Source organism: Falco punctatus (assembly GCF_963210335.1).
Source record: "Falco punctatus genome assembly, chromosome: 3".
Taxonomy (NCBI): domain Eukaryota; kingdom Metazoa; phylum Chordata; class Aves; order Falconiformes; family Falconidae; genus Falco; species Falco punctatus.
Genome location: NC_137582.1, coordinates 41,948,950 through 41,973,865, shown reverse-complemented (window position 1 = coordinate 41,973,865; position 24,916 = coordinate 41,948,950). Strand labels below are relative to the sequence as shown.

At 39.5% G+C, this 24,916-nt stretch overlaps 2 protein-coding genes across 9 annotated transcripts in view; one reads left to right on the top strand and one right to left on the bottom strand.

The window, feature by feature from the left end:
- The window catches only part of SULF1 (sulfatase 1), a 126,810-nt gene extending 114,755 nt beyond the window's left edge, over positions 1-12,055 (top strand). For 7 of the 8 annotated variants that reach the window (XM_080378674.1, XM_080378673.1, XM_080378670.1 and 4 more), the window contains 5 exons: positions 132-304; positions 3,099-3,241; positions 3,345-3,468; positions 4,371-4,404; positions 9,654-9,835. In XM_080378674.1, coding sequence (XP_080234800.1) covers positions 132-304; positions 3,099-3,241; positions 3,345-3,468; positions 4,371-4,404; positions 9,654-9,684 — 505 coding nt within the window. In that variant the 3' untranslated portion in view covers positions 9,685-9,835. Of the gene's footprint in view, positions 1-131; positions 305-3,098; positions 3,242-3,344; positions 3,469-4,370; positions 4,405-9,653 lie in introns of all 8 variants that reach the window. The other variant, XM_080378677.1, reaches the window with a different exon arrangement.
- A 4,010-nt stretch (positions 12,056-16,065) lies between these two features.
- The window catches only part of SLCO5A1 (solute carrier organic anion transporter family member 5A1), a 95,130-nt gene continuing 86,279 nt past the window's right edge, over positions 16,066-24,916 (bottom strand). Inside the window, exon 11 of the mRNA XM_080378669.1 lies at positions 16,066-24,210. Coding sequence (XP_080234795.1) covers positions 23,765-24,210 — 446 coding nt within the window. The 3' untranslated portion in view covers positions 16,066-23,764. The remainder of the gene's footprint in view (positions 24,211-24,916) is intronic.

Sequence of the window (24,916 nt, the reverse complement as noted above, 5' to 3'; positions counted from 1 at the left end):
AGCTAGAAGAAGGGCACATTCCCATCGTCTCATCTTTAGAAAAGCCAGAAAGATGTAAAAACTGCTAGTGTGGTTGTTAACCAAACAGGGACTGTTTTCTGTCAGCTGTGCCCAACTTTCTCTCTGAACAGAGAAGCAGCACAGGAAGTGGATGGCAAACTGCAGCTGTTCAAAGAGAACCGAAGAAGGAAGAAAGAAAGGAAGGGGAAAAAGCGCCAGAAGAAAGGAGATGAGTGTAGCCTTCCTGGACTGACGTGTTTTACCCACGATAACAACCACTGGCAAACAGCACCGTTCTGGAACTGTAAGTCTTATGTCCACATGCAGACATGATCTCGGTTATCCTTTGCTGTGTTACAGTTTCCACTTCATGAGGAATTTTGGTTTTTTAAGAACTGGCACTTAGTAATGCCGCTGCTGCCCTTATTCTGAAGTATGAAGAATGTCACTTGAGTATGCTCGTAGTTGTTGCATTACTTATTTATATGAAATTAGCACTTGATGCTATGAATTAATTAAATAGATGCTTGATGCTAAATACTGCAGAAACAAAAAGGAGAGTTGGTCTCTAAAACATAGACTTTCACAACCAACCACTGAGATTTGTGTAATCTCTTGGAAATCAAGATGATCAAATATTTCATAGGAATTTTAATTGGGTTTCCAATTATTAATAATAACCTTATTTTTCCAACTGTCACAAATCCTTTTTGGGACTTGACCTTTAATGTTGTGACAAACTTCAGCACATAAAAGGTCTACTCTATTTTTATCATTTTGATTTCAAAGTGCATCATAAATAATTCACCTTATCATGAAAAAAATACAGATACTATCCCTTATGAATTCTTTCCATGATTCCCATTTTTTTATATTCTGAAATAATTTAATAATCACAAGGGTGGAGCATTCACCTGGTGTATATGAACAAAATATTAGAGCTAGAAGACATTTTAAGTTTCTTTAAACTTCAAGGTATATAGATAAACTATGCTGTTGAGGCATACTTCAACATTTTTTGGCACTTAGCATCAACAAAACAATACCTTTCTCATCTTTGGTGGTAGAGGAAGAAAAGTGATTGAAACCTTCACTTTCAAAAACTTCAAGATCAAATTATGATTGTTATAACAAATTTGACCCAAGCAGAAAATTTGTTAAGAATAATTTTTCATTTGGAGAAAGAAGTTGTCTCCTAGTGATATGTTTGGATTGCACTAGGACTTCTGCTAACATGCTTTTTACATTTTAAGATGTACCTAATGTAGACATATGCATGGGTTTTGTTTTAAAGACAATGATTAAAATGGCTTATTACTTTTTAACTGTGGAGTAACAGTTACGTGCTCCAGTAACAATCATGGGGTAAAAAAACGTCCCTTCAATGCAGTCCATAACTTAATATCTGATATGTTATAATACCATTACTATTTTTATGAAGTTTGTTCAAAACATCAGTAGTCTTACAGCTGGTCATAGTTCTAACAGCAAAACTAAATAAATCTAAATAAAATTCTAAGGAAATATTAATATCTTATTATTGGAATTAAAGAGACATTATTTTACAGTAAAACTTCGTTAACAGTTTGTTTGAAAATTAAGAAATAGATACCTTTCCTACAGCCTTTGCTGCTGGCAGAACAAGATTATACACACAATATACCCAGGTCTGCTCTACAGGTGCTCCCATCACTATGCCACGTGGATCCAGGTGTCTTCAGTCTGGAGTGGAATCCTGCTCTAGGTTTCCCCAGGTTCAAAAGTGAAAACAAGGTGTAATCCAGTTATACTGCTTGGAATTGCCTTACAAAGGCTGGACCAAATGATTCAACTTTCCTCTTATTTGTGTATCAAATAAACAAAATGAGGGATTGCAGTTCAAAATAATAAAGTGGAAAACCCAGGCCAGTAAGGGAGAGCTGCTTAAAATGAGGCTTTACCACATTAAAGTTACTTACTTTTGGGAGAAACAGTATCCTTACACATATAAGCAATTCCAATGAATCCTGTGTACAAATCTTAAGGATCAGGATTTGTGTTGGGGTTTTTTTGTCTGAATTCTGCTCAATCCCAATAAACTGCATATAACTCAGAACAGAACAGAGAATCATAGAATAATTTGGTTTGGAAGGGACCATAAAGACCCTCTAATTCCAACCCCCCTGCCATGGCCAGAGACATCTTCACTAAACCAGGCTGCTCAATGCCTCATCCAACCTGGCCTTGAACACTTCCAGGAATCCACAACCTCTCTGGGCAAGCTGTTCCAGTGTCTCACCACCCTCAGTAATGAATTTCTTCCTAAAATCTAATCTAAATCTACCCGCTTTCAGATTTGAAACCATTACCCTCTGTCGTATCACTACAGGTCTGTCCCCAACTTTCTTATAAGCCCCCTTTAGGTACTAGAAGGCTGCTATAAGGTCTCCCTGGAGCCTTCTCTTCTCCAGCCTGAACAACCCCAACTCTTTCAGCCTGTCTCCACAGGAGAGGTGTTCCAGCCCTCTGATCATCTTCATGGCCCTCCTCTGCACTTCTTCCAGCAGGTCCATGTTCTTTTTATGTTGTGGGCTCCAGAGCTGCAGGCAGTACTGCAGATGGGGTCTCACAAGAGCAGAGCGGAGGGGGAGAATTACCTCCTTCAACCTGCTAGCCACACTTCTTTTGATGCAGCCCAGTATTCCGTTGGCTTTCTGGGCTGCAAGTGCACATTGCTGGGCCATGTTGAGCTTCTTGTCCACTAACACCCCAAGTCCTCCTCAGGGCTGTTCTCAATCCATTCTCCACCCAGCCTGTATTGGTACTGGGGGTTGACCCAATGACCCACGTGCAGGACCTTGCACTTGGCCTTGTTGAACTTCATCAGGTCTCATTAATTATAGGATTCACTGTATTCTGCTCTTATTAACTATAAGATTGTGAAAACTACTTTAGCAACATTTATTCTGCTGTAGATGAGAATCTAATATTTTTCAAATAGATTTTTCTGTAAATTGATCTAGAATTTAAGTACGTGAATATCTATGAAGTTTCACTAGTAGAAGAAACAAGCATATTTTTTTTCACTGAAAACTAATAACTTGTTTCTTTAATTACAGTGGGCTCTTTCTGTGCTTGCACAAGCTCGAATAACAACACTTACTGGTGTTTACGAACAGTTAATGACACCCACAATTTTCTCTTTTGTGAATTTGCAACTGGCTTCTTGGAATATTTTGATATGAACACTGATCCCTACCAGGTAAACCCCTTTCCCTGTTACAAAATGTTGTTCATCAGACTCCTCTAGGGTTTTTTTATTTCTGTTAACAAGTATTTTTTCCCTCCATTCCTCTTTTTCTCAGCTGACGAATACAGTACACACAGTGGAAAGAGGCATTTTGAATCAATTACACATACAGCTAATGGAACTGCGAAGTTGTCAAGGTTATAAACAGTGCAATCCGAGGCCAAAGGGACTTGAAACAGGTACAAGAAAAACAGAAGTGTTTATTTCCATTTTGTTTTTTTTTATTTCATCTGCTTAGGTACTAATTGTATCCATGAAGTGTCACTCTCCTAAGTGCTGCTCTAAATAGTCTGGAACGGTCCACTTACACCATCCTGCACAACTGCATGACCAGGAAGCTTCTTTGCACATTTGCACAGGTTATTCTAGACAGATATTGATGGGAAACAACAACATTTGACAGAAATGCTGCAGAAATTTTATGACATTATCTGAACTAATTGATAACAAGCATATGCAGATCTTCATAGTCATAACTCTTTTCTTTGTTGCAGGGTTTATTTCATTATTTTTTGCCTCCCAGTAGCAAGTGAGGTATTGAATCCTGTGCTTATTCCAACTGCTGTCTGCTTATATGAACAACTTCAGGCTCTACACCACAAATGAGACTTAACATTGCAAACTTCTAATCAGAAGTAGTCTCCTCCATTTTTGAGTAAAACAATATTTCTTTACAAAAGTCTCTGAGTACAAAGATAGCTGCTTTTTATACTGCATAACTCTGGAATTCATTGCACTTAACTTTGGTTGATTGAATATTGTGATTTTTTTTTCCACAGGAATATTCTATTCTACATAATTTGCAGTGTTGCATCTTTGTATCTCTTTCTTCAGCTACAAATGTTTCTCTTTTTGACAATATCTAATTGTTTGGGGGGGGTTATTATTTTTTAGAAACTGTGCTTTTTCAGTTCTTTATATAAAACTTCCAGGAAATCTTTGTTGGACAGCAGCTCTGTCTTTATTTAACACAGTACATTTCTTTTTAGGAATTAGATGCTGTGCATGGAAAACTACATTGTGAATGGTTTTACAAATTCTAAACACTAACAAAAGTTACTCTTGTATTTTCCTATATCAGGAAATAAAGATGGAGGAAGCTATGATCCACACAGGTATCCACACTTTTTTGTTCTCCTCAGCAGCTTCTTTCCAAATAATTGCATGACTCCAGTCCATTTCAACTAATGTCTGTATCCTGCCATGTTGCACACAGCATAGCTTTTGCTGCATGCATTTTCTAACTACTCTACACTGAACTTGGCCATTGTTTTTTAGATTTACCATTCTGCATTTAACGTAGCTCATTGTCATAGCAAGACTTCATACAACTCGTGTTTCATGCCTGTATTTCTTAGATGTTTATGTAGGAAAAATGACACAAGAAGAACCACCTCCTTGGGGTTGTTTTCCTGTTATTGATTTGATTTTGGATGGGTTGGTGGTTGTGGTTTTTTGATTGTTTTATTTAGGAAGTTTGTACAGTTGCTCTTGAAACGTAAACAAAAGGTTCTTAAAAAGCTTTCTGAGGTATACGTATCCCAAAAGCCTAATCAAACCTAAGGAAGCAAAGTAAAATCTTCTCACTGTCTATAGGAAATATTACCAGATGTTGCTTTAAGCAAAAGCAGTGCTCAATATGAGCACCAAGTGCTCAGAGGCCAGCAGGAGACAGTTCAATATACGTGTGGCAGAAAGATGAGACTCCTTTGGGCTAGGAGGGCCAAAGCTCTCAGAACAGATCACACAGCATGAAACAAAATTTCTTTAAAAAGTTGTAATACCTGAACTGAGGAAGGGCACCAGGTGAGATTTTTTATACCTAATGCTTGAACACTTGGAACATGTGAAAGACTGCTGTTTGCAAGTATATTTATTTGTTTGCAAGTTACTTACTGTACCTACATGTTCATCATGCAGAGCCCAGTTTCTCCTGGTGGAGGAACAGTCAAGCATAAAGCAAAATCCTGAAGAGACTGGAAAACCTCAGATCTTAACAGTACTGCACTTGCTGTTCATTGAGCAATACTTGTACTCAGGGTGAAAAACAAATGAGTCTGTCAAAAGCCATACTTAGACTTGATACCTTTCCATAACATATCCATTGTATACATTTTCATCTCCATGTGCTTTGGTGGAGTAGTCCCTGATATACATTGTTCACCTAAGAAGTAAACTGGGTCCAAGGACTATGCCAGTCTGTATAAAACTTTTTTTCATAGGGTCCTCTGAAAAAAAGCTTGTCATTAGCTCCCAGCAGTCAGGGAACAGTTAAGATAATGTCTTTCAATGTTCTATAGATCTCCAATTTAAGCAGCTAATTTTTTCTTGCAGCCAATTTTGTATTTTCTCATTTAAGTAGTTTTGTGATCTAGAAAAATTATAAGCTTTGTTATATCCCAATTGTTTTCATTGCTCATTACAGCCTGGTGGGAACTGGCTACTACAACAATAGAAAGTAATCCCTGTAGTTGTGCTTTTAAGTCTTTCATTAGAAAATGTCCTTGCAGGCATTCCTCATTTTAACTATAGTCTAACAGTAATGGCATTTTTGAATTGTAGGATTGCATGAAATAGTACAACACACAGGATTAATCTTTAAATTATATCTTGCTACATTCTTTAGTAATAAAAACATTTTAATTTCTGATAATACCAAGTCAATAAACATTATGCTACTGGGATAAATAGCAGGTATAGTATAATACAAATGATAGTGCTTTGTACCATTACATTTCAGACACCCAGTTTCTCAATATACACAGATGCCTGGGTTCAACATTATGGTTCAAACCCACCTTGGTGGAAATATGTTTTCTTTTCTAAAACAAAGAATTTTGTTAAATTAATAAACCCCATTTTTCAGGAATCATTAAAATGATCTCTAAAAGGATCCTTTTCTTGATGCTTGCAGAGAAACCAGTAGAATAAGAAAGGAAAAACCCTATGTTTCTAAGTCATCTGAACTATCCCTTAGGCTTCCTTCAGATAGTTTCTCTATTCAGATCTGTTTTCAGTTCAAAATGCCCTGTATTAGTGCAACACAACCTGTGCTGCAAGTACAATACTGAGACAACTGGCCTGTATGGAAACAGCCAGTATAGTGCTGTTTGCTGTTTGCTTAAAACACAGAGCTTCAGCACAGAAGAACTGGTACCACTTGTGTCCTTTGATGGACAGAACATGGCTCTGCAGACATGGTTTATAACAAGATGTGGGAATTGCACACTCCTCTCTCCTCTCCTGCTTGTCTGAGGTTTTTCAAAGCCACCAAGAAGCTGATTGTACCTACTTTAGTCTCAGTGGAGATATATCCAAATCTTTTATTAGTTTTGAGAGAACACAGCCACGGATGGTATCACGGGACTCCAGGGTATGATTTTAAAAAAAAAAAAACACACACACACACACACACACACACACACCCAAAAAAAAAAAAAAAAAAAAAAACCAAAAAAAACCTAAAGAAGTTTTGCTGTGAGCAGTTAGCAACAACTTTTCTTTCTTTTGGGTCTATGACATAGCTGAGAAATTCCAAAATATTGATTGAGGATATCACTGCCATGCTGTTACTCAAATGCAACTCGTGCACTTTACTGTTTCACACCTATTTGTAATAAGATTTCTTACAGGGGGAAACTTTTTCTTTCCTCTCTCCTTCCCCCCTGCATACTTCAATTTCAGTGGGAAGCTTTTCACGCTTGCTCAGTCAACCAACATACAGTCAGCTCTAGGACCTTAAGACTTTGCTTTCCTATTTGTTTAACATATATGAATACAAGTTATCTCTGTCCCATGTGTTTAAACAAGTTATTTTTTTCTGCTTGATGTGAAGGTTGTGGAGCAATTCCCAGTGCCTTTCCAGCTGTGAAACTCTGAGACTGCAGAAACAGTGCCACACTTAGAGGGGGAAAAATAGATCCAGCATGGAGGACCATGCAGCTCTTACTCAGTCTTTGAGACATTTTCTAGGAGTATGGCAAACTCCTTGCTGGTATTACTTCCCTGCAGCACAGCCCCATTGCCCTGCTGCTGAAGCTGATGAGAAGCCCTGCTCCTCTGTGCTGGTCCCCAGACTTCCCTGCTGCCCACCATGCCAGCCTGGCTTGCTCAGCTCAATGCTTTGACCCACCACCTGGGACAGGCAGCAGAGGCTCCTGTGGGTCCAAAGGCACCTTTCTGGCTCCTGCTTTGCCTCCTGCTGCCCTGGTCCACCCCCAAATCTGTTACTGGTCAAATGGCGGCACTCCTGTTTCAGTTTCCACCGTCACATACCAACCAATTTCGGCTACAGCAGTTTGTTTTCCTGTACAGACTCTGATTTGGCAAAGAAAAAAAAATTAAACTATCGATACAAACAGTAACGCAGCAAAATTTAATTATTGTTGCTTTTGCAGTGTGGTTCATCTCTTAGAGGGTTTGGTGACTAAATTCCTCAAAAATACATCCCTTCCTATGATGTTTTCTAGAGCCCTTTATGCCTCTAAGCACTGGAATAGTAAGACTTCTTTCTTGAAACCTCTGCAGTATTTAATTATTTTTTGTTTCAGGAAACAAATTATTCATAATTTGACTTATGAAGATAGCTCTCATGTGGCCATGCCATGATTTAATTTCTCTTGTCTACCTCAGGAAAAAAAAGAAGACACTCTGTCATAGCTGTCCTACCAAATCCAAAAAGCTTGTGTTGCTTCCTGTAAAAGGCAGTTTGCCAAGTGTTTGCAATAAAAAAAGTATTTCTAGAACTTCCTTTAAAAAATAAGATATTTAAATTTTACATTCTAAAGTATTTACAGCTGTTGTAATAAGCAAAAAAATATCAAGAGCAAAGATTCAGGTGTTTCCACGTAAGGAAAGTGCTCTCCCTTTGGTGAGAGCAGAATAAGGTCCCTCATCAGAAGAAAATCTCAAGGTTTTTTCTGACCATAATGGCATTTTTTTGACTTCCCACATGATGGACTAAATATTGGAGAAATTCTTTCCACTGTGAAATCCCAAGCTAGAAAAGGAGCAGAGAGTACAAGCTATGATAGATACAAGCTGTATCTTCTGTTTCACTCAAGTAATGAGAAAGGGCAAGTTAAAACGCAAACAACTTAATGGAGATGCCAAGAACCCACTGTAAGGATAAAGGGCTCAATACAGATAAATATTTGTGCTCAGTTCATGCTGTTGGGCTATAGCTACTCAAGCTTCCAAGGTAATTGCTACTAGCCTACATGCCTCTACAATTTTCAGAAACAGAATCACGTCATCTGAGTGAATTAATTACTAAATATTGCCTACATCATTTATAAGGACAAATTTTATACTTATCAGGCTTTTGCAATACCTGATTAGTTTTTCCTTGTAGTCCACTTGATTGATGAAATCTTTGGACTGACCACAGTCTGCGCAGTGAATTAAATGAAATATTAGTGTTCAGCGTTAGTTGTCAATATAAAATGGGCTTCACACTACAGCTGATAATGTGAGTCACTACAGTCACTATAGTGACTTAAAAATCTTTTGGAAATGGGTTTCCTTCATGTCTTTGCTTTTTCTGGCTGTGGTCAATATAAAATGCAGCTCCATCGCTACTTATACGCTCAGATCTATGCCTGTTATTCAGATTTACTATTTGATAAAGCTGTTAGATATTTTCTTTAAAAGCTTTTTTAAAAAAAAAATAAAACCTTTAGAAGATTCTATATGTATGCATATTTTAGCACTATTTTACAGAGTGTTGCAGTTCTATAAATTAATTCACATCAAGTTTTTACAGCTTTTACTTCTCCTAATTGTTCCATGTAAATTAAAAAGTACATTTACAAAGTAAGTAAAGAAACTAGCTTTGGCTATCACCGATTAAATTAAATGTGGCTGGTTGGTTTGTAGACCGTATGTCTCAGGCTACCCAGGAACCAGATTCCTGTGGGCATTGTTGAAGTTCAGGTCACCAGTGGCTTTCAGAGTTACTCCCGTCTTTTGTGCCTAACCATTGTGCAGTTATTGCATATTCAGGGAAGGTGAATGTATTATTTGTGCATTGAAACAACTTTCCAGCCTTGAAATATCAGAGGAAAGCCTTATCTCTGAATGTCATCACAAAGCCCTTTAGATCAGATTTTTTCTTTTTTACTCAGTCCAAGAATGTATCAGGAGACAGGAGGTTTCTTGCTGTGTGTGTAGCAGGAGCTGTGAACACACCTGAGGCCAGGAGCATTAATCTGATGACTGAAGATGTGGAGTGTCTTACACTTTATGCTGTATACATTATGAATAGTGGTGCTTTCAAGCAAATTGAAGTAGAAACACACACGCAAGCTTTGCTTGCACTTTTAAGCTGGTGTTCACCATTAGGCTTTATTCTTTCTTTCAACAGAGGACAGTTATGGGATGGATGGGAGGGCTAACCTGCCCAGTTTCACTGGCGACATCAACTGGCAAGGACTGGAAGACTTGTACAGTGTGGATGAGAGTGTATATGAATACAGATACAACTATAGACTTAGTCTGGCTGACTGGACTAATTACTTGAAGGATGTAGATAGAATGTTTGCACTGCTGAACAGTTACTACCAGCAAAACAAAACAGACAAGGCTAACACTGCTCGAAGCAATGGGGACAGGGATGAATCATCCACACCGTTTACCTTGGTGGAAATGACATCTGCTGAAGATTCGAGCGGCCTGCCTGCAGAAGAGCTACAGCTTATTGTGCCAACGGACTTTACAGCCCTCACTTTGAGCACGGTGAATTTAAATCAGGAGAGGAAACTTGAATTAAACAACGATATTCCTGAGAAAAGTAGTCTGAATGACGCACACTGGAGAAATAATCATCAAGCTGAAAGATGGATGGAGAATAAAGAATCTGACCGTTTTGATATGGATTTCAGTGGAAATGGTTTGATAGAGTTGGAGTCCCGGCATAGCTTCATGCTACAACCCATCAGCATTCCTCAAAAAGACATCCATCAGGACAGTGATGCTGTGGAAGATATATTTGAAGATCAAATATATCTTCCCATAAGGTCCGATGAACCTCTTGTTCATCAGGCTGTAAACGTATCCGTTAGGGATTCATCTATCAGCACCCAGAAAACAGGAACTTCCCAAAAAAGAACAGAACAGAGTCTTGCAGGGGAAACTTCAAAAATCCTAAATGTAGAAGGCAGTGCCTCAGCTCCACTCTCCTTCGATTAGATCAAGTTGTAAACCATTAAATAAGTTCTCCTTTTTCTTATTAGCAAACTAATAAAGGTAATCATGACAACTGACATTCCATGTTTATTGTAGATATATTTTGCAGCTATCAAGCCCAGTTCAGTTTTTGTCTGTGTACTTTTATTTTTTTTATTCACACACACATAGTTACACAGTAATTCTCCTCACTGGGAAGCAAGATTTCCAGTTTTAAATGAAAAGAAACAGTGTTCCAACTTTCAAATGCAATAACACATTCTCCAAAAGCTAAGAAATATTTCTTTGAAGAGGATGTTCAAGTTACTTTCTGTTTCCAAATGATCCCACCATGAATGAGTGTTTCAGTCCACCCAGTCTTTCTGCATAGTATCTTTTTCATAAATTATTTTAACCACTGGAAATTCATAATGTCATGCTTTTAAGTAAAATGCACTTTTAAAATCTGTATGCCATACCGTTTATGAATCTAATACCTTACAAGTTGTTAGTTTGCTCATTGTCTCATGTAATTGTGAAACCAATAAATAGATTGACAGGAAAGGTAAACAGCATGGATTGTGGAAACAGACTCTTTGAATATTATTTTAGCAAAAATATCGCATGTTTTTGTTATTTTAATTAAATTTACTCTCAGAAAGGTATGGCTAATGATTGTTAACTGTAGAAGGATTTGTTTAAATTGGATTGTTTCCCTATATGTTGATAATGTCAGTATTAAAAATCCATGAGGTTTTTTGACTTTTTTTTTTTTCCTGATACTGGTAGAAAGGTTTACATCAATACATATGTGTTATTGTCACCGCATCTGATTTTTATTATCCTGAACAATATCTTGAAAGCATTGTTACCATTTTGAGACTTTTTGTTCTGAACAGGCATTAAAGGGAATGATAAAAACATAGCAGATTTGCATTATTTTAGATACAAAAGGCACATGAGGTAAAAAAAGTAGTTTAGATAATTTTTGTTGTTATAGTCTAAATTTTTTCTTGAACTTTACCAAACGTTAAATTTTATAAAGTATGATACAAAAATTACTTTGAAAACCTGTATTACTCAGAACTTAATATCTTCCCTTGCTTTTTTATCAATTTCTAAGTAATTAGCACAACAACAACAAAAGAGAATTACCTCAAATAGATGTAATTCCATAGTGTCCAATTCACGGGTGTGTTTCCTATCTGTTACATTTTATTTAGTGTAGTGAGTATTTTTTGGCTATTGCAAGCACTGCAGGTTAAACTTACATTCATTGTATTGTATTTTAAGTTGAAACTTTTTTTAAAAGAGATTCTTCTCGTAGGATTTTAATAATTTTAAGAAGCAGTCTTTTTGATGGACTCTGTAAATATGTTAAAATTACTAGCTCTTTATCTGATGTATGTGTCATGGGCTGATTGATAGAAAAACGTATTTATGGTCATGAATGATGTTATTTGTACATAGGTTTTAAGTTACTAGGACGCAGACTGTGTTTTTAAATCTTGTATAATATTTCTGTGATACTTTTATAGTACAATTCTGGCTTCGGGAAAGTCTAGAAGCAATATTTCTTGAAATAAAAAGTGTTTTACTTTACCTGCTTCAGAGAAGTCCAGATGATCCAGTTTTCCTCCTAATTAAGATTTATTTAAAAAATATGTTAACAGCTTCAGTTTTAAGAATCCGTCCACATTTTAAGCAATGGGTAATGAAATAACACGCTACATTCTGTTAGTTATAAATTATTCCTGGAGATGTGAATAATATATATTTTTTGTTTAAGACATGCTGTGATTATTGTTTTTTAATTCCCAATTCATCCAGTCCTTTCTTCTTTGAAGTCAATGCACTGAGCTGCACAACCAGTGGTTCCCAGAAGTAAAGCAATGTTACACAGCGTCACCCCCTGCTTTGCTGCTTTACCCCCTCCCTGCAGCAGGCTGGATGCACAGGGCTTTTCAAGAGCAGACCACGGCTCTCTAGTCAGGAGGAGCATCTCCTTGCACAAGAGTCATCACAAAAGGGAATTTGGTTTCAAGGTAAACTCTCTCTTACTTGCGCTCTATGTTTGTTCGGTGGCCTGTGAATAAGATTAGCTTCATAGCTAAAATCAGCCTCGGGAGCTATGCTTCTTGAACTCTTTTTTCTCCTGCACAGTCTTTGGACATTGATGCTACTGCAGACATGAAGTTACAGGTGATGTTTGCAGGAATCAGGAAAGCAGATCAACCTAAGTGTTCAAAAGACAGTCTTTGCCGTGCTAGACAGATCCCAGAGAGATGCCTGCCCCTGGAAAGCACACTGGCAAACACAGGACATATTTCAAAACAGGCTGCGGAACATGCTGAGCCAGCAAGTCTGGGAGGACTTTAAGGACACAGGCAAGTGAAGCAAGGTCCCATATAACTACCACACATATCTCTGTGCAGGGAATTATCCAGCACCAACCACATGCTCCATTCCTTGAAAGTACACTTCTCTGAAAGAACCAAGCAAGATACTTTCTCTTAATGCTTGGGTAAAGCTAGAGAAGGGAATGGTGCGATAGTGTAGTTCACCCATTCACCCCACTTGTCCTTCCTCCTTATGCGAGAGCTTAAAAATACTCACTCAGGAAATGGAAGAGATCACATCTTCCTCAGCTTGAGAGTGGTCAGGCTTCCTTCTTCCAGGATAGTGCCCAGTCTACTGTTCTATCAGAAGCTTACATAGTGCCCTGTCTTCTAAACTAGGTGGGAGCCTTTTTTACAGCTGTCTTATAGAGGAGCGTGGAGGGAAAAAATATGAGAGAGACTCATTCTGTAGCCAAAAGGTAGAGACCAATGGGTTCTTTCCCTTGCTCACTAGAAACATGCATCGAATATAAAACCAGACCAAATGAAAGAGACCAAAATATGTCCTATTCCCAAGTAAGTGTCCTAAGCAGTGTGTTGCTGCCCCAATACATTTTCCAGCTCTTTCTGTGCAGTACTTCTTGTCCTATAGCTGATGCAGTTGAGTCATAAGCACCTGGCATGACTGTCGGGGAGCTCTTACAGGCATTAGGCAGTTGTAGGCTGCGGAAGAAAACAAATGCCTAAATCTGACTTCATTGGCAAGCGCTCCTCACAGCAGGCAAGGGGAGGGCTGCCAGGAGGACCTTCTTGGCTTTTTCTGATCTGCAGAACAGTGGCCCGTGTGTCTGTTTTGGAAGGGAGTACATAGCCTGTTACTTTCTGAAGAGGGCCTGGGGCTGGACAAGAATAACTTTAAGGTCTGCACAACTTGGGAGCTGCCAACGCTATGTGAAATGTTACTTCTGGGATTTAAAAGAAGGCAGCCAGTGCTGCCCTCACACCCTTGGATGGTGTGAGACACTTTCTGAGACCTCCTACCAACCAAAAGCCCTCAAGCAAAGCAAAGATGGGTAATGCTTTGCTTCCAGGACGTCAGACATGACTTAGTGCTGTTATGGGTAGGTGAATCCTGTTGTTCCTGAGGTGTTAATACACATAGACAGCTATAAAAAAAAGCCCATTTGGATCACAGCATCATTAAGTTCAGTCACCATTAGGTTTGTATGACAGTTGAGTGAAGGTTTTTTCAGAGTGCAGGTGGACCACCCCCACTCTCCCCACCAAAACCCCTTTAGATGCCTGCATCTATCTATATTGGAAGTCACACAAGCGCAGTGGGAGAGGATCTGCATGTAAAACAGTCAGGGCGGAGAAGCCAAGAGCTGCAACAGCCGTATCGAGGGAGAATCTGCTCAGGACTAGCCTTGAGGCCTGAGCACGCTTGTGTGGCTGGTGCCTGCTAGGTGTGATGCTGTAATAAATCTTCCTTCTTCAGTCTGAGCAAAAACAATCCTGAAAAATCAATTTTTCACTGCAGCAAGTGGGGCACAAGCCACAGAGACATTTCAAAAGCCTATGTCCCACCTGAAGGGACACTATCACAGCCTGAGGCACCTCAGAGCTGCCTGAGGTAATTACACTCTCGCTCAGGCAGCAGTTGTCAGCAGTGCAGAGCTGCACAGCAGCCTCTCCTCAACGCCGCACCACCCCGCTGCGCTTCCAACCCCTGTCAAAGTAGCTCATTTATTCAGTTTTCAATTAACAACGATACCCGTGTTGTGCTAGACATCTACTGATGATCATTTCATCCGCAGCATATTCCTTGATTTAACACAGGTGACATTCAGGGGATCTGCAAGACACTTTTTTGTGTGGTTATATGTACTGGAAATGAAACCAGGTAAGTCTTACTTTGAACATGCAAGTCAGAGAGGATTTGGACCCCACAGATTTCTCTGACATCCGTGAAACCGTAGCTCCTCCCTGGCTGCACATATCCCGGGCTGAAGCTGCGCTGCTGGCTGGGGGCTTGAATCTGGTAGGTGCTGGGCACACCACCACAGTTTCTGACTGTGGTCTGGAACCAAATGCACTCAGATGCCTCAGAAAGGCAAGCCATGGCCTGAATCAGCGCAAATTCAGCTGCCCCATGGCAGCAAAGTTTTGTCTGGTCCTTGCTGGGGTGCGGGGGCTCGTAGTATTGACAGTACATCAAGCAGCGAGGAAGTTTTGTAGAAACAAGCCACAGCTCATCCAGCCATGAAACATGCACTACAGGTCAAAACAGAGTATAAAGGCTCAATAATGAAACCTGTCTAGAAAAATACATTAATACATTCAACTTCAACCTGCTGTTCTTTTGATCTTGAAAAAACAGGCTGCCTTAGGACAGAATTTCCATCCATGGACACACCTATACTTTTAAATTAAAGTGAGTCCAGAGAGCAAAAAGACTTGCTCTAAAACCAAATTATATGAACAAGGTCACATCCACACTGCTTGACCAGGCTGACCCCATCCATGTCATGCAACACTTAGCCCTGGGTCTCCCCTTGGCTCTGTGCTAATGTTCCTGTGGACTCAAAATACAATTTCCATTTGTTTTCATTTTTAAACATCTGTGGTAATACAAGGCCTGTGTTGCAACCACTAGAGCTCTTGTGGTGTGGTACCATGGTGTGTGCTGCAGCCCCTGCGGTGCTGCATGAGGACACGGGGGTCCCTGATACACGCAGCCTGCTGTGCTGGATGGCTGCAGGAACGGGGGGAACCAAACCTGGTTCAGCCACCTCTGACATGCAGGAGCTCTCTGCGGTATAGCCCTTCCCCACAACCGCACAGAGGCAGTTTGTTGGTGTGGTCCAAATCAGAGCCAAGGAGTGAACTAAGGACTAAGCAGTGTGGACATCAGGAGTCCAGTCCTTGGGTTCATGCCCTGGCCCTCTTCTACTAAGCAGCATAGATGCGCATAGACTTGTACCCTATATATTTTTTCCCACTGTCAACATCTATTTCAAACAGATTTGTATTTCTTAGCATATAACTAATGTTGATCAAATTTAGCACTAGAGGAAAAGGTGGAATTTTACAGTTTATTTCTGCATGATAAATACTTAGTCATGATTCCATGGTCACTGACTTCGGTGGAAAGATTTGGTTTTGTCTGACCCTGTATTAAAAGACCAAATACATCACCACCTGATCCAGAATGACTGCAGAGCTACCCACGTAACTTTTGTGTTGCTTTTTTTGTTAGAAACAAACCACACATAATATGCTATTTTTTATTTCCAAATATCAAGTATTCAAGAGTTTGTTTTGTAAACACATGTTTACAACAGATGCTGACAATAGATTTCATTAAATGATGTGTTACACAGCTTCAAAATTATTCTAAGCTCTGCTGAGAAATAAATATCAATTGAAAAACCCCACACAGGAGCCTCAAGTATGCAAAACAAACTGCATAAACCAATTAGTCTCTTTTTACCACAGCACAGCACCCACACACTCATACAGTCAGACATACTCTACAACTTTCCTTAATACTCTACACATTTGCTTAATAATGAGTTTTTTAAAAACTAAACAATTACAGGCAGTGTGCCCACTCCATGCTCCTAACATACTACCCAGACTGTTGCTGTTCTGCCTAAATTATTTGGTAGAGGTTTGCGCTGCAGCCAAGGGCAAAACTCCTGTTTGCTCAACTGGGGAAAAACATGGGTCTTCTGTGAGAAAGGCCTTCACTCAACCATGGAACTCATTAGCTCCAAATTATTTGGGGTTTTTTTTGTACCAAAACTCAGTTACAAATGATTTAGTATATTATTTTTTTTGTTTTGAAATTTCCCTCCATGGTTTCAAATACGGAGTTTGTTACAGAGGTAACATTTCTGACCTATAAGCTGGAGGTGTACCTCTTAGTGCTATTTAGGATATAGATGCCTCCACTGCATGAGCAGCCCAGGCACAGTAACACAAAATAATTACCTTTAAGAATTCAAAATGGAAGGGAAAAATTTTGTCTTCAAGATTTTAAAACCAAACCCTTCTGTTTTAAATCGTAGCTCACTTTAAAGTTTACCAGATTTGGCCTTTTTCCATTGCTAGAGGTAGAATTTGCTCTTATTCTACTCCTCTTTTCCTGGTATTCCATGGAAGAACATTAATATTTCAGATCTCAATCCTTAATTTACTTCAAATGCTTTACCAATGCTGCTTGGCTACGGAGTCCCAGGATTTAGCCCAGTGTTTCTTGTCATTACTATAGAATTTATTTTCAGCCTCTGCTTAAGCAAAGCCACTAAATAAACTAACATGTTACAGCAGGATGAATACATCCCACATGAGATTTCTGTGGTCTGTATAGCTTTTACCTTAGCTGTTAGCGCTGGGCCAGATCCTATACTGCCTCCTGAATGTACTTTCCCACAGAAGAGCTAGGTAGGAATTGGCCCACCAGGAATTATAAACACTGTCTTTGCTGGAGCAGTCCAGACTTTAAGAACAAAAACACGTGCAGTCGCATCATTGACATGCCTTGAATATGTCATTTAAGCCATAGTGAACACATCATAAAATACTTCAGTACCTACTAGCACCACAGTGTTGTTTAGTCATTTGTCCAAAGATTATCCAGCTGTCTCACTCTTCCTTGAGGTGACCAATGTTTTGGATGCTTTTTGTAGCCCTTCATGAATTCCACAGCTTTTCATCTATTCTATACCATGAACAATATATTGTTACAGGATAACATTGTGACAACTGGTTTGAGACAGAAAAAACAAGAAAATACAGTGCACACAACGGATAATGTAATAATTACAAGAGTAGAATGGAACCTGAATAAAAAAGCATCTATTTCACAACACTTGAAACCAAGAAAGGTTTGGAGCTACGTGGAACTTGCAGAGCTATGCCTGTGTTTAAAAGGCTGTATTGTCAAAAGAAAACAGCTGATCTGAAAGACTGGAAGGGAGGTTGCTAAAACCTACAGTTATTAACTGTAGTTAATGTAATGGATATGACTATGGAATACGCACAGTGTTAACTGTCCTCCTTAATTTATGTAGTCTATTCCGTGGAAAGGATAGGGAAGATTTCCTTCCTGAGGATCAGGTAGGCTTTCAGACCTTCGGGCACATAATAACATGCATTCGTGATATTCACTGTAAAGAAGACAAATCATATGAACCCTGGCCATACCTAGTCCCCACACTGAGGGCTCCGTATCTCTGCTCTGCGACAATGTTTACATGTAACCTTTTTGAATTGTTATTTGTAAAACATGATATTAAAAGACAAGCAGAAGACCTTAATTCTATACCAAAGAAAGAATCTACCACAATGATGTCAACTCTCCATCTTCTAAGCACTCCAAAGGATAAAAATGTCTATAAAAAGTCCAATGTGTGAAGAACCTGAAATGTGTTGATACAAGTTTAACCTACAAGGGGCAAACACTCTGCCCAAAGCAATGCCGATTCAGATTGCAGTCCAGGTAAATCTCTGTTACCAGTTGTTTTAAGCCGCTGGAAAGCAACCACAGCTGGATGGCTTCAGCTGGGGGAACCCAGACGCTGCAGCATGAAGCATGGCATCTCCTATGCCATATAAAAGACACATTATTGAGAAAAAAGAAAAAGATAAACTTGTTTAGGAAATATTTTGTCTTTGACTTCCAAAAACAGTGGTAGTAACCAGTGAACAGATTATAAAAGCTAAACAAGCACCTGGTATCGCTTAGTTCACACATGCTTGCTAAAGCGCCAGCTTGTTAACATCCAGCCCAAGGTACTGGCCCAGTTCTTCAGCCTCATCATCAGACCGATGAGGCTGAGAATCTGGCTCCAAAATAGCAGTAAGACACTTTGGACCTATCTATCATTCAGTTTTATGTCAATATAACAGCACAAAGGGCTGTGGTATTACACATGCAGAAAGTGTAGTAAGGCAGCAGTAATTCAGGCATTTGAGGGGAAAACCCGCAAGAACAGTACAGAAGGTGCTGACCTGTCTCCCAGTCATGCTGTCTGGAGTTGCACAGAGCAGGCAGTGCCCTGCTCCATTTGTGCACGATACTGAAAATCTGTCACCTGAACCTCTAGGTCCAAATTCGGTGAAAGGGTACAGTCTGAACCTACAGCATTACTTGAGCAATTTCATTGGCTTTAAGGTCAGAAAGATGCCTTTATGTAATCTCTCTCCCCATGTAATGCTTTTTTTTTTTTTTCCCCAGCCAGAAATTAATAAAATAAGTGAATGGCAGGAAAAGCTAGAATTTATCTTTGAGTATGTCCACAAAATATTTTGATTTTGGATTCTATTTGAAAATAAAAACTGTACTCCATTGTCACATATATTAAGCAGCCACATGTGGATGCCACAGGGGAGTACTCAAGTGCTACTTCGTGCTATTCTGGTTACAGTGATCACCAAATCCATGGGGAAAAGAGCTCATCACGGAAATTACTTTTTGGGTAAAGGAACTCCTTTTTGAATGCAGATGAGATTCAGTCCAATACTTACATGCATGCATTATTTTTCAGTGCATTATTTAAGTATATAAACTTACCCACATATTTAAGTGTTCTGCTGGATCACAGCCATAATGAATGAATAGTTAATGCTATGAACTAATAAGCTATATTTAAAAAACAGAAAACATATTTTTGAGAACACTCAAGTGTTTGTAACTGATTTAGGGCCTTTCAGACTTAGATTTCTATTACCTAGGAGTAGATGTATGTCTCTCCTTCACTTACAGAACAGCAAGTTCTGATGAACTGCATGTTACTGCATGCACTTTTAAAGATACAACAGCTGGTCAAAGAACTGAAATATTAAATTATGAAATATATGCCAATTAAATATAAACGGCACCATAATATTCAACATGTTTCTTGCAGCTGTTCACACTGTACTGAAAGTATATAAAAAATCCACCAGTTCCAAATTATACCATACTATATCCAGAATGCTCATGAGGAAGAAGGGGGACCCAAACCACAGGGCTTTTGCCTAGAAGTGGAGGTACAGAGTCCCACTCTCCATGTATTCCAGCCCCCAAAAGATCTATAGACCATCCTGAGGGTGCTGCGCTCATAAGGACCGAAGGCCATGGCTACACCCTTTCTGAAGTGTTCCCCTTTTTGAGGAAACAAGGATGGGTGGGAGGCTAAGCAGGTACAATTACCTGTTCAGTCAATTCTATATGTTTGGGCTACTTCTCCCCTCATGATCCTCACTCTAAATCAGGAATAACTGGTGTAAGAGGAAATTAGTCTGTCCTTGCGATGGCATGATGGCGCTTTGTGGACTTGTAGTTAATCGCCAGGTTTTGATGCTCCGTATTATCCCTGGCTTGTCAACTGCAGGTAGATGACTTGAGTTTCCTACCAATAGTAGCCTGTGGGTGAGCAGGACGCCTGCTTTACCTTTTCTTGTACTCGCTGGACTTTAGTGTTTTGGGGTAGAGAGGGAAGGTGACAGAAATTACTAGTTAATGGAATTTTATCTTTCATGGTCAGAGGATTTCACAGCAGGAAGACAGTATGGCCACCTTCACTGGGTGATAAAAGTTCCTTTTTTCTTCTTGTGAGTTCCATCATGACTACTGCTAGGGATGCACACAATTTCTCTGGCAAGTCTGCTTCCTTCAGCAATAAAAACTTCAGAAAATAGTGTTTGTTCAGCAGGTCTCAGTCCATATTTCATTCAATGTTGACAGTGTTGAAATTGACTTCTCCAGGAAGTTGATGTGTTTCCCCTGCATACCTTTATTGGCTTAGTTTGGCCTGTTAAAGCTTACTCACAATAAAACCTCCTTTAGGAATCAATCAAAAACTGGCCAGAGTTTGGGTTTTCTTTCTTTCAGGGGATGCTGATACAATTAAGTGATTTTGTAGAAATATATTCATCTTGTCAACATTATCTGTAGCCGAAAATCCTAACAAAATTGTTTGAAAAGTAATCAATTATTTTTTGCTTTGCATATGATTTTGAAAGGAAAATTAAAAGGCTATTGAAAGTACGTAAACAAAGCTTTTTCAGTATTTCCTAAGTGAACATCTTTCCTGCTAGATTCCAGTTTCCCAAAGATTTCAAAAAAACTAATATTTTTTGAAGTTGAAGTGTCAGGATTTCCTAAAAACCAGGTGGTCTCCATTCTAACAAGCTCTGAATTCCCTTGAAATCAGCTCAGAAGCAGCAGCAGTTGCAGATGTGTCATTTCTATCACTCTCATTCTTTGCCATCAGTGTCAACTCCTGACAGTCCTACAAGCCTACTCTGTTCTCCCTTGTTTCTCACATGGAACAGGAGCACACAAGGCATGAAATAGAATAGATCAGGATAGATGATTCATCTTCAGCCTTTTACAATTCCCTAAATGCTCTGTTTCTGAGGTATTTGAAAAGATTGTTAACTCTTCATCTCACCCCATGACAATTTAAATGGGCAAGTGAGTAAAATGGATGGGTGATAGGCTGCAATTACATTTCGTCCTGCTACTTTGCCTTAATTTCTGCCATAGCAGGAAATCCCTGGTGCAAGAGGCATTTGAGACTGGAGCAAAAGGAAACTTTTCTACCATCTATTCTGATCTTCTATAGCAAAAAAAAAAAAAATATACCAAATACCTTTGAGCCAAGGAAATTTATTTCTCAGGATAAAAAGTGTAGAAGCTAACACCTTAAGTGGCAGATGCTGACTGAGGACGTATTGTATCTGGTGACTGCATAAGAGAAAAAAATATTCTCAGGCTTGACCCCAAAAAGCTACTAATATGTACAGAATATCAGGAGGTAATTAAAACAATATTACTCTACGTTGTAATTTGGACTAGAAGCATCTGAGTTTGCAGCCAGAGAGCAGGAATTGTTACAAGCCACAAAAATGGACTGAGACATTCTGAAATAAGCAGCCACCACTTCAAGCAGGGGAACAGCCCCATGGGTAGTCCCACGTGCTGGTCAAGAGGAGCCAGGAGACAAAGAAAGGCAGTTGACAAAGGAGGAGAGGGAAATCTACTCTTCGCAGGGCAACTCAATGGATGCTAAGGAGAGTACTGCCTTTAATTTCAAGGACTTGGTTCCATATGTGTGATCAACTTACAATTATAAATTAAAACTAAACCAAGAATAATTCTGTTCGAAAATATGTAGACATTCTGCTCTTTCCTATTTATTTTCATGCAAGCTCTCTACGTGGCAAAATCCAAACCTGACTATCACTGAGTCCTCTTAAAAGAGCGCTTTTAATTTCCTAAACTTCTAAGACTTTCCCTGCAGGGCAAAAATACAGCTTTGACTTCCTAGCGTCCACCTGAAATCATTCTCTGCCCTTCGAGACATCAGTACATCATAAGCATGGCACTACAAAGCCTTCAGAGCAAGAAATTAAATGCCAAGTACATTTGATTAGAAAGTCTCAGCATCTCCTGGGGAGAAAACACACTACGGTAATTTGGAATAAGCAAAGGCCACATCATGTCCTGTGGGTCCACGCTTGCAGGCAATTTCTATTCTTAGCTCTTTCCCTGGAAGGGCAAAGGAGAGACAACTTGCCCTTTGCCTTCATAGAAGCTTTCATAGAAGCTGAGGAAAGGAAAGGTGGCCACGTGTGAGACAATTCATACAACCAGGACCTCCAGGCATGTCCCTCCATACTGCCCAGCACTGGGCCGCAGGAGGGGCAGAAGCGGAGCAGAAATGAGAGGGAGCAGCCCGCGTGCCTCCCCAGCTGTCCTCAGTGGCAGGGAGCGCAGCATCCCAGCGGTGCCAGGAGTGGAGCGGAGAGCCTTGTAGCAGGCCACATGGTGGGCGGGCTGCTTGCAGCCCACTTGAAGGGTCTCTCTGCTCACTCCTGCACCATGCAGTGCATGGCCCCAGCCCCAGCCCCACACGCTGCTGGCTGCAATGGGCCCACCAAGTCCCAGGCAGCCACTCAGAAAGAAAAGGAGGCCATTAGCTCTCCCTTGAGACTTTTTCACTGAAGCTGAAGTAGACTGGCACACATTTCTGAAGGACAGCCAAGCTCTTCCTATCAAGCTATAACTGGTCATTTTCTTCTTCAGGAAAAGTACAGATTTGGCGCTAGTAACAGCTACCCAAACAACATTACAGAAATATGAACGTATCTGCTCTGGTACGTATGTATGATTCCTACACCTTATATGTTATTATACATTAATACTGAAGTTTTTTACTCCAAGCATTATACTTTCCTAGACTTTGTGAGGAATGACTATATCCCATCAAATGAAAATTAATGCACATTTTGACAGGATAAAGATATTACAACTCAACATTTGCAAATGTTACCTGATGCATAACTTTTGTATGGCTTAACATGTTATTAACAGTACTTTAAACCTTATGTTTTTTTTTTAAATTAATGCTTAAGTCTGAAAATAGCCCCTTTCAAATTCAGTTGAAGTAATGTCTTTAAAAGCAAACTTTAAACCTTTAAAATTTTAATTGTTTGCTGCACAAACAATTATCCAAATAAGTTGCATAGTTTAAACAAGTTTGGTTGTGCTTTGTAGCAGAACTCACAGTAATTACTCATCTCTTAAAAATACGATTTGCAGATATGAAGTTGACAATACATTTAAGCATTTTTGTGACATCTAGACATCAACGATACGAGTTTTTGTCACTCTTCTGCTGTTCATAATACCTCACCCTTACATTGATATTAGATCAGAGCATGGACGTTTAATGGACACATCTGAAATAATTACAAACACAATTTTTAAAACTTCATTGTTGGGAGAGGAGAAAGAAGAATTTGGGTTGGTTTGAGGTATCCAGCCCTCAGGAACATACCGTGGTTGTTTGCATTAAGCTTTGTTGGTTTTATCACATGTTACACTTAGATTAAAAATAGAAGGCACAGGTGTTTTACAAGGCGCCATAATTAGGTCAACCAACAAAACTAAATATTACATTACCAAGCCAGGGGTCTATATCTCAGCAGTGACTTCTTCCAACACATTTTCATTTGAAGAATTTATTGCTTCTGAAAAAGGGCCAGGGTATGTCTGTGCTATGCAGTTCATTCCTTGTGCCACACTGATGTCTCCTCGGGAACTGAAAGTAGGGCAGGATCTAGTCCGTGCATAGTTTTGTTGGGGTCCAGCTTGGCCAACCATCTCACTCACAGTGTTCACCGGCGAAGCCCTCCATCTCCGTCTCTGCAGTTGCTCTTCTTTACACTTAATGGAATACCAGGCCAGGAAAATAAAGAAGAATCCCACGAACTTGAGAGCAGCTGCCAACCCAAAGTAGACAAAACGAAACGAGGTGACATCGTATTCCCAACAAGATCCTTGTACGCCGCAATCCTGTTGCCAAAGCATGCACGTGGTGTCAATAACAGCTCCAAAATAAATTGGAGTGGGAATGTAAGCTGAAATAAAAATAGCAACAGAAATAATATGTGTTAGCATATAGTGGAAAACTTCTAAAGAAACTATATGCCTTAGCCAAACAGTGTAGGTTGAGAATTTTTGAGATTTCTGTATCACTGTTCTCACATGAAATGTCAAACATGGAAAACTGGTCAGTCGATCTTCCCACCAACACTACTTATCCCCCACACAAAACATACCACGAATGAGAAAGAATTCAAGCAAATACAATGCAGCAGCACCTTACAACAGGTAATCACTTCAATTTACCATTCCCAGACAGCTCTTCTAGAACTATGCGTCCCCCAAAAGAAAATGCAGTGTTGCTCTCAGGAAATAAAATATGGGAGAGAAACAAAATACATAATCTCCAGAGCCTTACTTGCTGATCATTCACTGCCCATGAGCTGGGAAAGGGCAAGGGTTGCTGTTTAGATTACGGAGAAAAAGCTCCAATGTTTCTCTTACTGAAGATGGATGGAAGCAGTGAGATCACTAAAATTGTAACTTTTCTTTTGAATAGATCTTCCTCAGAAACAGAGTTTAACTTCTAAGGCTGCTAAAAATGCAGCCAGCCCATTGAATGCTCCTGCTTTCTCCAGTAACATCATACCTTTAAGACAAGTCAGAAACATCCTTCCTCAAAGCAAATTTACAGATGCAGCAATAGTGGCTTCTCTTCCTCTCTTAGAATAGCCCTTGCTT